Here is a 15,540-nt window from a genome sequence, read left to right on the forward strand (position 1 = left end):
AGCACAATGAAAATATGTTTACTGCAATGGGGGCTTGGGGGACAATACAGTATGGGGCTCTGCCACACAGCCTGATCGTGTTTGCAACAATATTATTATGGTCTGATAGGCAAAACATACCTGTCGAATATGCCATCTGCACTGTTTTACTGAAGTTCAATCTCACATTGGGAAACAAATAGAAGAATTATGCAGCTGTACAGCTGCATAGGAATGGAATCAAAATATGAATTAAAACTGCACAACACCGAAAAAGACTCAAAGAAAGACTCACCTCATGGCACTGCATAGCATAGTAAAGGGAAACAATTTTACTTCGACAGTTTACTATATTTCTAAACTATCTTCAAAAATACACTTCTTGGTTTGTATCACACACATTTTATACTCCAAGAGTAGAACAGTTATTCATCAGTTGAAAAGACATTACAAAACAAAGCACTTAAGATTATTGAAACAATGAACAATACAGGTAAAATATTGCTGATATTTGAAATCATCTTTCTTTAGTCATAATTAAACAACAAGGACCAATACCTTTTGGGGCCAGAAACAAAAATGACAAAAAAAGGTTCAAATAAGAGACCTGTTTAATAAAGCAGAGCTGCCTGCAAAAATGGGCCAACAACTAAAACATCTATTTTGTGAGATGAGGTATGGTAGTGTCGGAGTGCTACACAGATTTTTTCTGTCTATTCAAATTCATTTATGTCAACATGGCAGTTCACAGACTGTTTGCCACTATCTTTATTCATATGACCTGTTAGCAGAATTATTATCCATTGGCCACAGATAAAATACATTCAAATATGCCAAAAAAGAAAAAAAATCAACTGCTTGATCAGATACGAATGAGAATATCTGCCAACACAGAAGGCAAATTTTAAGTAAAAACACAAGCATACAACTTTGTATTCATAATAAATACATTTTCACGCTTTTAACATTATCAATGTTTAAAAAGAATTTAAATAATAAATGCATTTTTTTACATAACTTTTCGATTTATTATACACACAAGTACAGCTTCCCTTTGTTTACAAAGGCTGGTTAAAGATAATGTGGAATGTTACAGTACCATCTTGCATAAAATTTTAGTACAACTTTGTACTTGAAAAATGGTGCAAAACCACCTAATAAATCCAAATGAACTGATGTCCCCTGCTAAATTACATCATTAACACATACACAATGAGCTGTACATAAGCCCACTTTTCAATCACCACTTCAAGATAGTATAGCAAGTACTGCATTTTAAAATGGATTCTACTCAATCAGTCAAAGGCTTGCATTGCTACTCATCCTGCAACATTTAAGATACAAGCTTGAAGTGATATGAATCACTGAGTTCTTGTTAGTACAGTTTAAGGGTGGTCAAATACTGCTTGCCAAGTATTAGTCACAAGAGATTTTCTTGGAGGCATCTCACATCAGAATAAACATTCTTTTGATGGATGTATTTTTTTCATTCTAAGTAAAAAATTTATTTGGTCAAGATTCTCCATTCTGTACCTTGGATGCTGGTGGGTGCATGAAGTCCTTAAAGGGAACTAAAGCTTCTTTGAGAGCAGAACAGACTTCTGAAGATGAGCAGGTGATACATTCTACTAACGTTGGGTACAAAGCAATAACCTGTGCCCACGTATTAGCATCAACTGTAATAAAAAGGTAATATGTAATTTTTTCTTGTGCTCTGTTCCAGAAAAACAAATTGCAACTGAAACCCAAGAAATAGGCAAAGAGATTTGCTGCAGCTGATGATCCACAGAAACAGAAGTTCCTCTGCCCCAATCTTACTTCAGTCAATAAAAGCAATGCGATAAACAAGAAATGTGTTTTCTACTAAGAATGAGATGAGTCATAAGGGAGGCTGGGGCATGTATTTCTATAGACAGGTTCTAATTATTGTAACTACTATTTATTTACACACACAGATTTATAGCCTATTGCTAACAGAAAGAATAATGAGAAGTAACACACAGGCCTGGGTAAAATAAAATTAATTTAGTCAGGTGTCTACACAATAGACACCTGATAAACATATTATAATGTGATCATTTTATATTGGTGTCTTTTAACTGTCTGTGAACTGCCTCAAGTACCTTCAGTGGGCAGAAATGGTTAAGAGATGAATAAATTACTATTTTTGGAATGATAAATTTAGAAATTAACAAAATCACAAAAAGTTGAGTTTTGAGGTCTTTGTTTATGATGCATTGAAGTCACTCAGGAATGTAGCTTTATGTAACATTGTAACATTTTAGATGGAATCAACTAACTTTAGCATTCCAAAATGCTAATTCACAGTGACAATATGCAAACACTGACTGAACAAGGCTTATAATATACAGTAAACATTTAACTGATTAAATGAGCTATTAAAACTAGGAAGTACAAACAAAAAATGTAATTTCAGTTCTTCATCATAAAATCCAAATCAGAATAATAGTTTGTCTTCTACTTTATGAAGAATTACACAGGATGATTTAAAGTGGTGCATAAATCAGAAAGCAGAATGTTATAATTTGCCAAGTGCATATTGTATAGAATAATTATGCTTGCTTACCATTTTCAGGCTGAGTTTTCTTAAGAGAATCTATGAGCGTACTGACAGCTTTTAAAACAAATATTATTTCTGTGACTTGCTGCCTATAAATGAGAAAAATTAGGCCTTAATCTAAATTTTCAGATACTTTAATCAATATGTCATTTATTACCTTGATTTAATTTTCTAAAATACATTTAAGCAAGCCTTCACATAAAAAGTAATATTAGGATGGTATATATATCGTTTTGTTTTCAAGACACAGTTCAACATAAAAAGACCAATTTAAGCATCTTCAAGTTATTAGCGGAATGCAAGAGTGACACCACATTTTTTCCTAAGATTTGTGATCTCACAAATGGGGTTTCAGTGCTTCTGTCTGACAAAGAGCAATCCTGACATCAAATCATTTTTTTAAACTGAGGGGGATTTAAAAAGAAGGCATGGAAGTTTCCTACTGCTCAGAGGAAGAATCAAAATACTATTGGATGCATGTAAGCCCTTTAGCTCATCTGTTCTTTGCATGCCAGCGTCCATTAATTTCAGAATTCAACTACTTTTAAATGCTTTTCACTCAAACAGCAGTTCTCAATACCGCACTTCAGTATTGTCAATATTTGAGGTATTATTAATATTTGAGATATAGTTAATATCTCAAATAGTATTTATATCCAAGATAACTTTTATTGCGTTTTAAAATGGATTTATATCTTCTAGAAACACACTAAAAAACTAACCAGTTCACATGTGCATACCGTGGAAGGGGGCACTTGCCGCTTAATCTTTCATCTTCTATGTAACGATACAGTACATCTTGGGATCGTTTTAAGAGAACAGAGAGTGCCATTCGTGAAATGTAACCTTCCTGAGGAGTTGTGACTTTATTACTGAATGAAAACTGAAGCAATGTTTCAAAGCACATCTTAGAAAATTCTTCTCTCATACGAATATCTATTTCTGCTTCTGTCAAAAGAAAAAGTATTTTAGCAGGCATCTGGTCTATTTCTGAATGGGAAGATCAGAAGACTATTTATGAAGTATAACAATAACAGATCATACAGGAAAAATGTAACTTCTGTGATCATATGCCTTATTTTTATACTGTGATACAAAATCAGTTATGCTAGAACAAATTTATAAATTGATCAGCCCCAAATTAAAGGTTATTCTTCAAGCTTCTTCAAAAACAACAAAACAACTTAATTGTAGTTAACCATCCACTTGATTTCAATGGGTAACTTTCTTTGGGTCAAGTTCCTTTGAGAAAGGAAGAAAATTATGAAAAATTTCTTATACAATATTTTAAAATAATATCATATCAATATTGAAACATATCAACAGTCTCAAGAGTCAGTATTTACTGGATATTATAATCATATTCAGGATATTAATTAATAGCAACAATCAGATATAACCCAGGAAATGATACATAATAGGCCATTCTATTCCCCAATTTCCTAACAGAAGACACTCCTCACTCTGACCCAGGTTTTTTTTTAATTCTAAATTTCCTATCAGATGAGTGAATATGCTGTATAATTCTGAATCAGAGTGAATACATTGTATAATTCTGAATCTTCATTTAGAAGTAAATATTCCTTATGTTAAAATGCAAATCACAACAACCACTCAAAGGACAGAGTCTTAACAACTATATGCAGGAGAAATCACTGTCAAGTAGCAGCTGATTTATGGCAATCCTGTAGGGTTTTCAAGGCAAGAGACAGAGCTGGTTTGCCACTGCCTGGCTCCATGTGAGTTGAGAGAACTGGGACTGGCCAAGGTCACCCATCAGGTTTCATGTGGAAGAGTGAGGACTCAGACCTGGTTCTCTAGGTTAGAGTCTCCTGCTCTTAATTGCATTGACTCTCTAACAACTACATAAGCTCCATAAAATTAAGGATAACAGGACCCATTGTGCTCCCAGTTATTGTACTTCCCATGTGTCAATTCCATGGTTAAGCAACTATGACTTTTATAATCTTCTGACTACAATTGGAATACTTCAATGTGACTTTTTACTCTACTATATTGTTCAATCAACATACCTGTAAACGATGAAGACTGAGAATGTATTGAGCCCTTATTAAGCATAGTCATAATTTGACCAACAAATTCCTTAGGAATAAAATTTGCATATGGTAATATTTCTGTGCTGATGAGCTGTACAACCTGTAAAAGATGAAGTAAATAATTACCTTTAAAAAAAGTTCTTGGACAGAAAGGATCTTGCCACTGTGGTGGATCTATATAAGATTACTGATAACATCTAGATTAGATTACCGCAATGCGCTCTATGTAGGCTTATAAATGAAGATGTCTGGAAGCTGCAGCTGGTAAAGAATGCAGTGGCTAGAGTGTGCACTAGTGTAGATGGCAGGGACCATATCCCTTCAGTCTTGTTCCACCCACCCTGGCTTCCAATTTGCTTCCAGGTTCAATTCAAGGTGATGATACTCATCTTTAAATCCCTGAGCGACCTGAAACTAATATACCTTAAGGAATGTCATCTCTCATACATTTTCACTTGCTCACTCCAGTCATCCTTGGAGGCTCTAATTTGGTTGCCCTCATAATCTGAGGCTAGATGGGTGGCAAACCAAGAAAGGGCATTCTCCATTGTGGCATCAAAACTTTGGAACTCCCTCCCCAGGGAGATCTGTCTGCCTCCATCAGTGTCATTCTCTAGCAGGTAAAGACTTTTTTGTTTCATCTGGTATACCCCCAATAACAGTTACTGGTCCTCCTTCTAAAATGCGTTTTTAATCATGTGTTTTTAATTTAATATTATAATTTTAACTGTTAAACAATTAATAATTTATATTTTCCACCTTGTGGATCAATTGGGTGGAAAGGTGGCATAAAAATGTTCTATATACACTATGTTCTATATAAAATAAATTAAAATTAAACAAAAGAACATCAATACACAAACAATTCAGGCAAACACAAAGAATGACCAGATTTTAGCAAATATATTCCATGGAACTTGAGTGTAAGATTATCTTCTCTGTGGAAAACGTTCTCTAGACCAAGGTTCCTACTGTGTTTCCCATGGGTGCTAAAGTACCCACTGACATCTTTCCTAGCTTCCACAAAGAGTCTGAAAAAGCGGGCAGAGCCAGATGGAGGTTTTGCCCAGCAAGCCTCTGAGTGGCTGTGCAAATTTTAAAAATGCTGTTTTGGTGGCAGCTGCCACAACATCAGGATAGTCACTGTGTGATCAAAGGTAAGTTGTGGCAGCCATTTTGTTACTGGCTCAGCTTCCCATGGTAACTATTTTGTGGCTGCACCTTCTATGCTATTCCAAAGGTGCTTGCAGGCCCAGAACTCTGGGGACCACTGTTCTAGTTCAAGTGATCAGCACACACATAGATGTCTAAATATTCAAGAAAAGGCCACACATCTTCATACACTGCCTTCATTGACCTTAAATCAGCATTTGATATGATCTCTAGGACAACATTGTGGTCAAAATTAGTCTATATCTATATAGAAAAAATACTTTTATTTTTAATAAGAGCATTGTATAATGATACTTTTATTGGCGAGATGCAATTCACATGGCCATCTAACTGAAGCAATTACTACAAGAAAGGGGGTGAAACAAGGATGCATTGTGTCTCCCCTATTATTTAACCTAAATGTAAATGACGTGGCTCCCCATATGCGGAGAAATGAATTTCATTCTCCTAAACTTGCCGACCGACATATTCTGGTATTACAATATGCCGATGACACAGTTCTCTTATCACGGACTCCTATAGGTTTAAAGAGAGCCCTAAAAGCCTTTACTCTGTATTATCAGCAAAATGAATTAGAAATTAAATGGTCTCTGACTGTAAGTCAAAATGAATTAGAAATCAGGCCTCCGATAAAGGTGGGGGGAGCAAGCCCGGCTGCAGCCTGTGCCCAGCTCGGATTCTGGCTGCAGCCGCCCCCTACCCACCTCCATCAGAGACCCTGCGGGGCCTCCGATAAAGGTGGGGAGAGCAAGTCAGGCTGCAGCCTGCACCCAGCTCCATGCCCTTAGGCAAATACGCCTCTGGTAAAGATACATATAAATCTCCTTGGGGACAAAAAGTAGAATTAAATCTGAGGACATACAGCCCATCTATAGAAACATTGACCAAAATTGAATATAATCAAACTCGTCTATTAATTAAACAAAGAACTGAAGATGCAGAAAGGTGTAATGATATAGACTAAAAAGCCCCTTTTTTGATACAAGTATTTTTAAAGAAATCAAAATGACATCATATATTAATTTTCGAGACAACCCTCAGTATAGGAAAAGCTTTATGTTGATAAGACATAAAGCTTTACCAACGCTAGTGTTAACTGGTAAATATCTTTTAAAAGCCACTGAGGATTGTAAATAAGGGTTGTGCAATAAATGTTCATTAGAAACTATTGAACACATTATTTTAGATTGAAAGTTGTTAGATACTGAAAGGCATAATTTTATTAACCCAATATTGATGAAATATCCTGAAAAAGAAAGGAAAACTCTCATCTCAATTTTGGTTAATGGAACAGACAAAGAAATAACGGCAAATGTAGCCAAGTTTGCTTGGAGGTACTGTAAAGGAAAAAAGAAAAAAACTGAAGTGATAAAAAGGCCTAAATTTTAATAGATTCTATTTAATTTGTATTTTAACACTATTGATTTAACTTGTAACTTTCAATTTGTGAATTTTATACTAATAGACAACTATTTTTATAGTACTGATTTTAACAATATTTGTATTTTACCGTCAAACAGTGTGCTATGTATTTGTATATGCTGGTCTCTGACTAAGTCGAAATTTAAAAAATAGTAATTCTGTTGAAGTCTGCATATTTCAAACTAAGTGTGTGTGTCTGAGTGTGTGCATGCACACCCTCACATCAAATGTGTATAAAGCAATACAAATAAAACATGCAACTATATATATATATATGTCAACAGAAATGACAGCTACTGTACAGCAGCCCATGAAATATGATACATGCTACTAGCAAAAAACCTCAAAGTAAACAAAAAATAAAACAAATTAATAGAAAAACAGAGTGAACATGTTTTAATGATGCTTAAAACCAAGTCAATAAAAACAGCAGTAAAAACATATCAGTAAACATTTATTTATTTAGAAAATAAATCCTAATTATTTTATTTAGAAAACAATCCTTTTATTTTATTTAGAAAATAAATCCTAATTATTTTATTTAGAAAACAATCCCCTAATTCTACTATCCATTTCTTATACACTTTGAGGCTTGATAACTAATATTTTTTATGAAATCAAATATTTTTAATGCTGAATTTTGTTTTTGATATCAAACAGGATTGAAGAATACAGTCATGCTAATGATAATAGTCTATCAAATCTATGTTACATTGAGGTTTTAATGATCTAAACCCCAATACTACTTCTCTATCATTATTTCTAAAAATTAACAATATTGCCTCAAATTTCACTCAACCGAGCTGCAACCCCATTTCTTAAACATTTGTTCTTCAATTCAGATTGCCCTGAACTGGATTGGCCTAGCTAGCCTGATCTCATCAGATTTTGGAAACTAAGCAGTGTGAGCCCTGATTAACATTTGGATGGGAGACCACCAAGGAAGGCCTGGTTGCTATGCAGCAATGGCAAACTACCTCTAAATGTCTCTTGCCATGAAAACCATACGGGGTCACCTAAGTTGGCTGCAACTTGATGGCACTTAGACATACACACAAATCAGATCTCTGCATTCTTTGATGTCTCAAAATATTATACCATGCTAACCCCCCCCCCCCCCAATGAATATTATGATGCATTACACTACAGTAACAAGAGCTAATGGTTGCTTTACATGGGAGCTTTCCAGGCTTATTCTGGAAGGTTTCTTACAATGCCTTATTTTTCTGGGCGCCAATTATTTAAATTTGGTAGCCATGCTATGGTTTATAATATTAAAGGCTTTCCATATTATTGTTAGTCTCTACAAAGTTAATAGCAGCACTTGGATAAAAGTTACTTATATTTCACAAAAGGCATATTCACAACTATCATTAAAATACAAGATGCCAACCAAGATGGTACACTTCCAAGTTCTGTTCTATTTTTTTCTCCATATTAGTCCTTTGATCAACAGTATTCATCTGCAATATCATCTATGCTCCATTCCAACCTGCAAGTGCACACAACTTTATTCTCCAAAGTCACTTTCCAGCTTTGAAGACCCAAAGAATAAATGTATTTGAGAACAGAAGAGAATTAAATCCAAGCATTTTGTTTTCAAGATGGTCTTGATGGCTAGATTGAATTGTTAGAAGTATGACATTACTGGGCAATAGAATGAATATTTTTGCAAGTGGTACTTTGAAAATTACAATCCAAGGAAATTCTATGTATGTTGTAACTTCAAGTACAGGCCAGAAAAGAACAGGTGTAAAATAAAATAAAAGTTTTACATTCCATCTGAACCTGCTTCACATTTCAATGGATATAATCATCAAAAGTCAGCCACACCCATCACTGGTTCCCCCATCCCACTGGAAAAAAATTTAAAATAGTACAATTGTATTTTGATAGCATATATTTGTAGGTTGCTCACATATGGTAGAAAATATTTTCTCACCTCAACATCAATGCTTTCATTTCTCTGAAATTCTTGAATAGAAAGATTATCTGGAGGTGAACTGAAAGATAACAAACATAATTACCATATATACTCGAGTATAAACCGACCCAAATATAAGCCAAGGTACCTAATTTTACCACAAAAAACTGGGAAACGTATTGACTTGAGTATAAGCCTTCGAACTTGACTTAGTAGCAGCTAAAAACAGAAGATTTGGAAGCAAGATGAGATAGAATTGCTTAACAGAGTTTGAATTAGGGATGAGCAGCTTTCCAGCACTCTAGGAACACAAATGAACCACTGTTTTCCTCCAAATATTGAATAATTCTGGGATTCATAGCCACGCCAGCCTAAACTTTGCTCCAAAGAAAGTCTTTGTCTTCAGCAACATGAGTATTTGGCAGTAAACTACTGTATGAAGAATTGTATTTATCTAGAATGCAATGCTCCGATAACTCTTAGGAGAGAAATGCCTCGGTTTCTTTTAACACACACACACACACACACACACAACACCTAGTTGTAATGCTATGCAGGCTGTCCTTACAGCTTGTTTTTATGGCTCTCTGGTGAGTTAGAAAAAACAAGCAACATGCTTACCGGATCCCCACAGCAGCCCCAGCTCCGGCCACCATCTTGGAATTATCAGAGTATATGCTTGAGGTATAAGTTTGGGGAGGGCTTTTTCAAGAATCAAAATGTTGCTGAAAAAGAGTCGAGCTTATAATTAGAAGTATATAAGTGAATTACACTATCATACATAATCCAATATAGAAATGTAACACTGATAACACATCAAAGAGACAAAACTATATTAAGCAAGAATTGTGTATGTTTATGCTATTATCACAATCTCTAAATTAATAATACAAATAATCCATAAAATGGCAGCTCCCTAGAGTTCAGAAAAACAGGTAGAGGCAGTATGGCTCTTTTACCCTTTGGCCAAACTAAATGTTAAAACACAAGTATGAATCTGGATAGACCAGTGGCTACAGCCCTAATCTAGATTCAGATCCCTCAGAAGGTTAAAGAAGGAGTCCAAAGCCCTGACTTAGTAAATAGAATGCAAGGGAGAAATGCCATGATTGTTGTGCAGAGGAAGGCAATGGAAAATCACCTGTTAGTCCGCCTTGAAAACCCAACAGGGTTGCCATAAGTCAGCAGCAACTTGACAGCACTTTACACACACATATGATTCTGTATACCCATGCTATTTGAGAGACCCCTTTATCATAATTCCTGATGGTTTATGCTTGTTCTGTAATTTATTCATCAAAGTAAATTTTCAGAGTTTTCACAAATTATTCATCTGGCCAGTTCAGGTTACATCCCCCAATTCAAAACTGTTGGGTATGATATTATGAGGTGGCTGAAATAGGCACTAAAATATTTTTGGTCGGAAAACACACACACAGCCCAGTGCCACCTTTCTCAAAATGGTAGCATACTGATTTTGGGATGTCTGGAACCATGTTTTCTTTATTGACCAAATCTCCCATGACTAGGGTTACTGAAGCTCCTATGTCTAAAACAGCCAATGTATCTGTCCCATCTATCTGAACCACTTCTCTCAACTCAGTATTTTGCATTATTTTATTTATTTTTATTTCACAAAAGTAAACTGCTTTTCCCTTATTTTTAGCTGAGGTAGTGTCTTAGTGACTCTTCCTGTCATAACTGCTGTTATGAGAGATCCTAGCCTCTTCCTTCTCATCCTCTGAGCTTGTTCTGGTAATTCTCCATACGTGCTCAGGTGAAGAAGGCTTGTCTTGTCTTCTGGAACAATTAAAAGATAAATGCCCTTTAAGGCCACAAACAAAACATGTTCTCTCATCATATCCACTCCTGATGCCTTCTGTACTTGAACTCTACTTCTCAGACCATTCCTCTTCTAGATAGGTAATTATTACCCATGTTGCCCTCAAATCTATTCCAAACCCTATCTTTCCTCCCTTTCTGAATCCTAGGATTCTCCATATATTCGTGTGTGCGTGTGTGCGTTTTACCCCAATTGCATGCTTGTGAGTTATTATTTTTGTTTCTAAATAAAACTTGTTAAACTTTATTCCAGGTCTCCTGCGGATTTTTAATGGAAAACTACCCTGGTATAAACAGGTTGACTGACCCAGTTACTCCCTCTTGCTAAATGAGGTCTGTCTCTTGCTAATTCCCCAACTCTAACCCTAACCCCAACCAAAAAGGGAGTCAGACTCTATTATTTTGGGTAATAGAAATGTCACAGATAACTAAAAGTCAAACAAGACATGATGTTGGGGATCCTGTGAAAAAGCAGGTACGCACAGTCCTATTTTGGAGTGGGGCAAAAGAAGAGGGTTTTTTTTTTCCAAATCCTTCCCATGCAGTTTTCCAGACCTGAAACAGTCCTGCAGTGTTCTTATTTACCACACTGGAAACAACAATTCTGAAAGAAAATTTCAGTTCAGGAAAACAGTGGTGGGGGAAGAGCTTTAAATTCCTCCCTCTCCTGCTATGCTGTACTCCTAATCTAAATCAGCTTACATGTTCCTGTAAGGAAAAATAAAGGAGGGTGCATCATTCTTGAAACTCCTGGAGTAGCATCTGGTTTGGCATGAATGACAGAGATATATGAAGCAGGAAAAAAACCATGCTAACCATGTCCAGAATTTAAGTAAAAATAAAATCTTCTTTTATAAAGAATGTAAAATATAAGATAAACAAAAACCTGAGGTATATATTATTAATAGCAATACAAACATATATTGTTAATCAAAGGCCAATTTAAATATAAGTGAACAAGGATTCACAATAATATAGATAATATTTAATCTGTTTTTTTAAAAAAGTAGTTATACAACAGGGGGAAATCTAAGCATTCACATTTTTCACTTATTTTAGGAAGTTTTATCTTAGGAAAGATGCAGAGAACATCTAAATGGCAAGGCCAGTTACATATAATAATAATATTTTATACATTTTATTTCAAATCTTTTAAATTCTTTAATTCCTCCAGGATTAGAGTCAAAACATAATGCTGTTCACTTTACCTTTTAGTGAATAGAAAGTTTTCAAAGGTGCTGGCTAACTCTGGCCACATGCTGTCAAATTTCCCAGAGGATGCATGCTGCCTTGCAACTGGCAATCCAATGGAGAGAACTTTAAGAAGAGATGAAACTGCTAGTTTCCATGTACTTTCTGAAGGGCAAGCATACTTTAAACTAAGTGGCATCCTCAGAGTCTGCAAAAAGAATAGAGTTTTATGTTTAAACAAACTGAAGAACAAGACAATGGCAAAAAAAGTATGGAGTAGAAAAAAATGTATAGAGTAGAAAAGTCCCTGAATTTGTCACAGTGACTCTACCTAACAAAACCTTGAAGCCCCTCGCCCCCCCAATAGCTATCTTAAAATCAATACAGTTCATTAGTATCCAGGAGCAAAGTATCTGAATTGATACACCACCCCAGGGAGAAGGCAGCAAACTCAACCATGCCTTCAGAAGTGAACTGACCATGGTAAGGGCTAGTTATCTAGTCCTCAGTCAGATCATCAGCAAGTCTATGCCCTCTTTCATGTGTTGGACCCACCACAACAGATCCATGATTGTCATGATAGCCCTGAAACCATGAGCTTAACCTAATGAAGTAGCATAGGCTTGTATGCTGAAATCCCCAAGGACAATTATTCCCAGGGTCTGCAGCACCCATCAGCTCAGCCAGGAATATCACTGGCAGGCTACGGGGATGGTACACCAGAAAGATCCCCAATTTGTCCACGGTGCTCAACACAAGCTGGTCTCTGTCTGCACTGAGTATCTAGTAAAGGAGAAACAGTCAAGAAACATTACTGTCCCCACCCATCCCCAAGTTCAAGGCTGACAAAGGACTTTATATCTATCTGATGTAAGACTGATCACATCAGATCCATCAAGTTAAGATTCATTCAAGCAAGCCAAATCCACCTGTTCCTCATAGAAAATGTTAACTTACAGAGGTCTGTTTTGCAGATACTGAACAAGATGAAGACTGACATGAGACCAGAGAGAGTCTCACCACGCACATTTGCGCTGATGGGACAGAGAATAAATGTGGAGGTGAAAAAAACATGTACGCAAGGGAAAAACAATGAGCCATCAAATTAGAAATGATATTCTCTCTTGTGAAAGCAGAGACATTCTCTCTCAAGCAAGCAGGCCTTTGGATCCTCCTCATAATGGATATCCATTAAATCCAAACATTATAGGGTGCCTGATGGAGGCAGTAGGAATAACACTGACCAAAAGGATAGGCACATTAACATCCTCAGATTAATTATTTTCAATCTTCAGTATCATTTCTGAATTACTGTTAAATAACTGAGACAGTGAACCAAGATTCCCCAATGTGGTGCCCATGGCATAATGCCTGCTGACATTTTTCCTGGCAACTGCCAAGTAATTTTAAAAGATAGGTGGGGTCAACAGAGCTTCTGATTGGCAACTGACGATCTTGACATACTGCCAGATGAATGTTTCTTATCTAATGCAACACGTATACTTTGCATATGCAAGAAAATATTTCTGAACAATATGTTCATTTTTAAGACATCTTGTTAAATAGAGCTTCTGCCTGAAAAGCTGAAGAGTTACTATCAGAATGATGCACAACCTTGACATTGTGTAATTGGGCCTGCTCCTCTAACAGCCATTGTGTGGTATCATCCTGTGTCAGATTTCTAAAGGTGCCTACTGACTCCAAAAAGATTGGGGACCCCTGGAGTAGACAGCATATACCAATTCATAAGACCTTCTGATTTAAACATGTGGGAATCACCATTCTTAAAATCAATTCAAATTTCAAATGGCAGAGATTCTGGGGACACAGCATTTAGTGACAAAACATTTCCTTTCAACCATGATGGTGTGCACAGGAAGACTTGCAGAAAGCTTTATAAAGTATTGTGAAGCCCTGGTCTTTTGACAAGTATGTACCATTCTTTACAGTCACTTTTACAAACACCCTCAGCTTTGCAGAGCTACGAAGTAAAACAATACTTGGCTAAACAAGTTTGCATTCCTTTAGCAAGACCAGCTTCTAACTGCAAAAACTGATTCTCACATACACACACACACACACACGTACGTTTCAAGGAGGTTTAGAAATGTGTTCTGTAATACAACATACTGATTATTAATAGTCTATCAGATGACGACAGCTTTATTAAATCACAAGGACAAATGTCAAAATGATATTATCAACAGTTTCAACAATGTTGCACTTACCTGTAACTGTTGTTCAAGTAGTCTTCTGTGCAAGCACACATGGGACTATGCATGTGTAGGCCTGCCATGAAGAAGAGTGACAAGCTTTAATATGCATTCCTGCATCTCCAGAGCATTCCCTTCTTTTCCTCCTTGAGCTGAAGGTGGGAAAGTTTCCCATTGAAATCCCTTCTGGCAAGCAGAGTAGTATGGTAGGAAATGGCTCCCGGAGACAACTCCTTCTCTGGGCGTGCCCCTGCGCACGTGGCCCTGCCCCCCTGGTGTCAGCTGGCTTTCAAAAGCCCCGTTTTGCCTGCATGGAGGCAGGGTCGGTGCTTGGTCTGCAAGGAGGTCCTTCTTTTAGTAGTTAGGTAATTTGCATATTTAGCAAAGGCTCATGGGTATGTTGTTGAAATGATCACAATAACTGAAAAAGACAGTCCAAGGCAGGACTGGGCCTGCTAAAGGGCAGGGCTCAGGATGAGGCCATGCCCCTGACCTCCATGCAGTCCAGGGGGTGGGGCTCAGGGGCGGGGGCTCCAGTTTGCCTACATGGAGGTGGGCGTGGGGTGCTGCTCCCCAGCCCCGCCCTGCACAGAGATCGGGAGTGTGGCCCTGCCTCCCTTTGCCGCAATGCCTTCAAAAGCTCTGGCTTTGGAGGCAGGGCGGGGCAGGGCTTGGTGACTGCAGCACACACCATTTGATCATGTGGGGGGGGTGCCTGGCATGTGACCAAAAGGCGTGCACCCGGGCACATGGGGACCCCACGTCCCCAGGCAGATACACCACTGATGGCAAGGACCACAACAACTGTAAAGATCTGTGTCTCAACACCCAATGTGGCAATCCCTTGAATCCAATCGGCAGTGAGAAGATTTCCTACACACATGACATCATACAATTAGCATGGTGTAGTGGTTAAGAGCAGGTGAACTCTAATCTGGAGAACTGAGTTTGATTCCTCATGCCTCCACATGAATGGCAGACTCTTATTTGGTGACCTAGATTTGGATCCCCATTCCTATATTTCTGCTGGGTGACCTTGGGTTAAGTCACAGTTTTGGAACTCTCTCAGTCCCACCTACCTCACCAAGTGTCTGTTGTTGTGGTGAGAGGAAGGGAAAGGAGTTTGCAAGCATTTTTGAGTCTCCTTATTGGAGAGAA

The 15,540-nt window shown here is 37.1% G+C and overlaps 1 protein-coding gene across 4 annotated transcripts in view; it reads right to left on the reverse strand.

Annotated features, from left to right (window-relative positions):
* Nucleotides 1-288: 288 nt before the first annotated feature.
* The window catches only part of MON2 (MON2 homolog, regulator of endosome-to-Golgi trafficking), a 92,657-nt gene continuing 77,405 nt past the window's right edge, over nt 289-15,540 (reverse strand). For all 4 annotated transcript variants that reach the window (XM_048501563.1, XM_048501561.1, XM_048501564.1 and 1 more), the window contains 6 exons: nt 12,187-12,377; nt 9,155-9,215; nt 4,594-4,717; nt 3,301-3,508; nt 2,567-2,649; nt 289-1,655 (listed from right to left, as the gene is read on the reverse strand). In XM_048501563.1, coding sequence (XP_048357520.1) covers nt 1,492-1,655; nt 2,567-2,649; nt 3,301-3,508; nt 4,594-4,717; nt 9,155-9,215; nt 12,187-12,377 — 831 coding nt within the window. In that variant the 3' untranslated portion in view covers nt 289-1,491. The remainder of the gene's footprint in view (nt 1,656-2,566; nt 2,650-3,300; nt 3,509-4,593; nt 4,718-9,154; nt 9,216-12,186; nt 12,378-15,540) is intronic.

Source organism: Sphaerodactylus townsendi, linkage group LG06 (genome assembly GCF_021028975.2).
Source record: "Sphaerodactylus townsendi isolate TG3544 linkage group LG06, MPM_Stown_v2.3, whole genome shotgun sequence".
Classification (NCBI taxonomy): domain Eukaryota; kingdom Metazoa; phylum Chordata; class Lepidosauria; order Squamata; family Sphaerodactylidae; genus Sphaerodactylus; species Sphaerodactylus townsendi.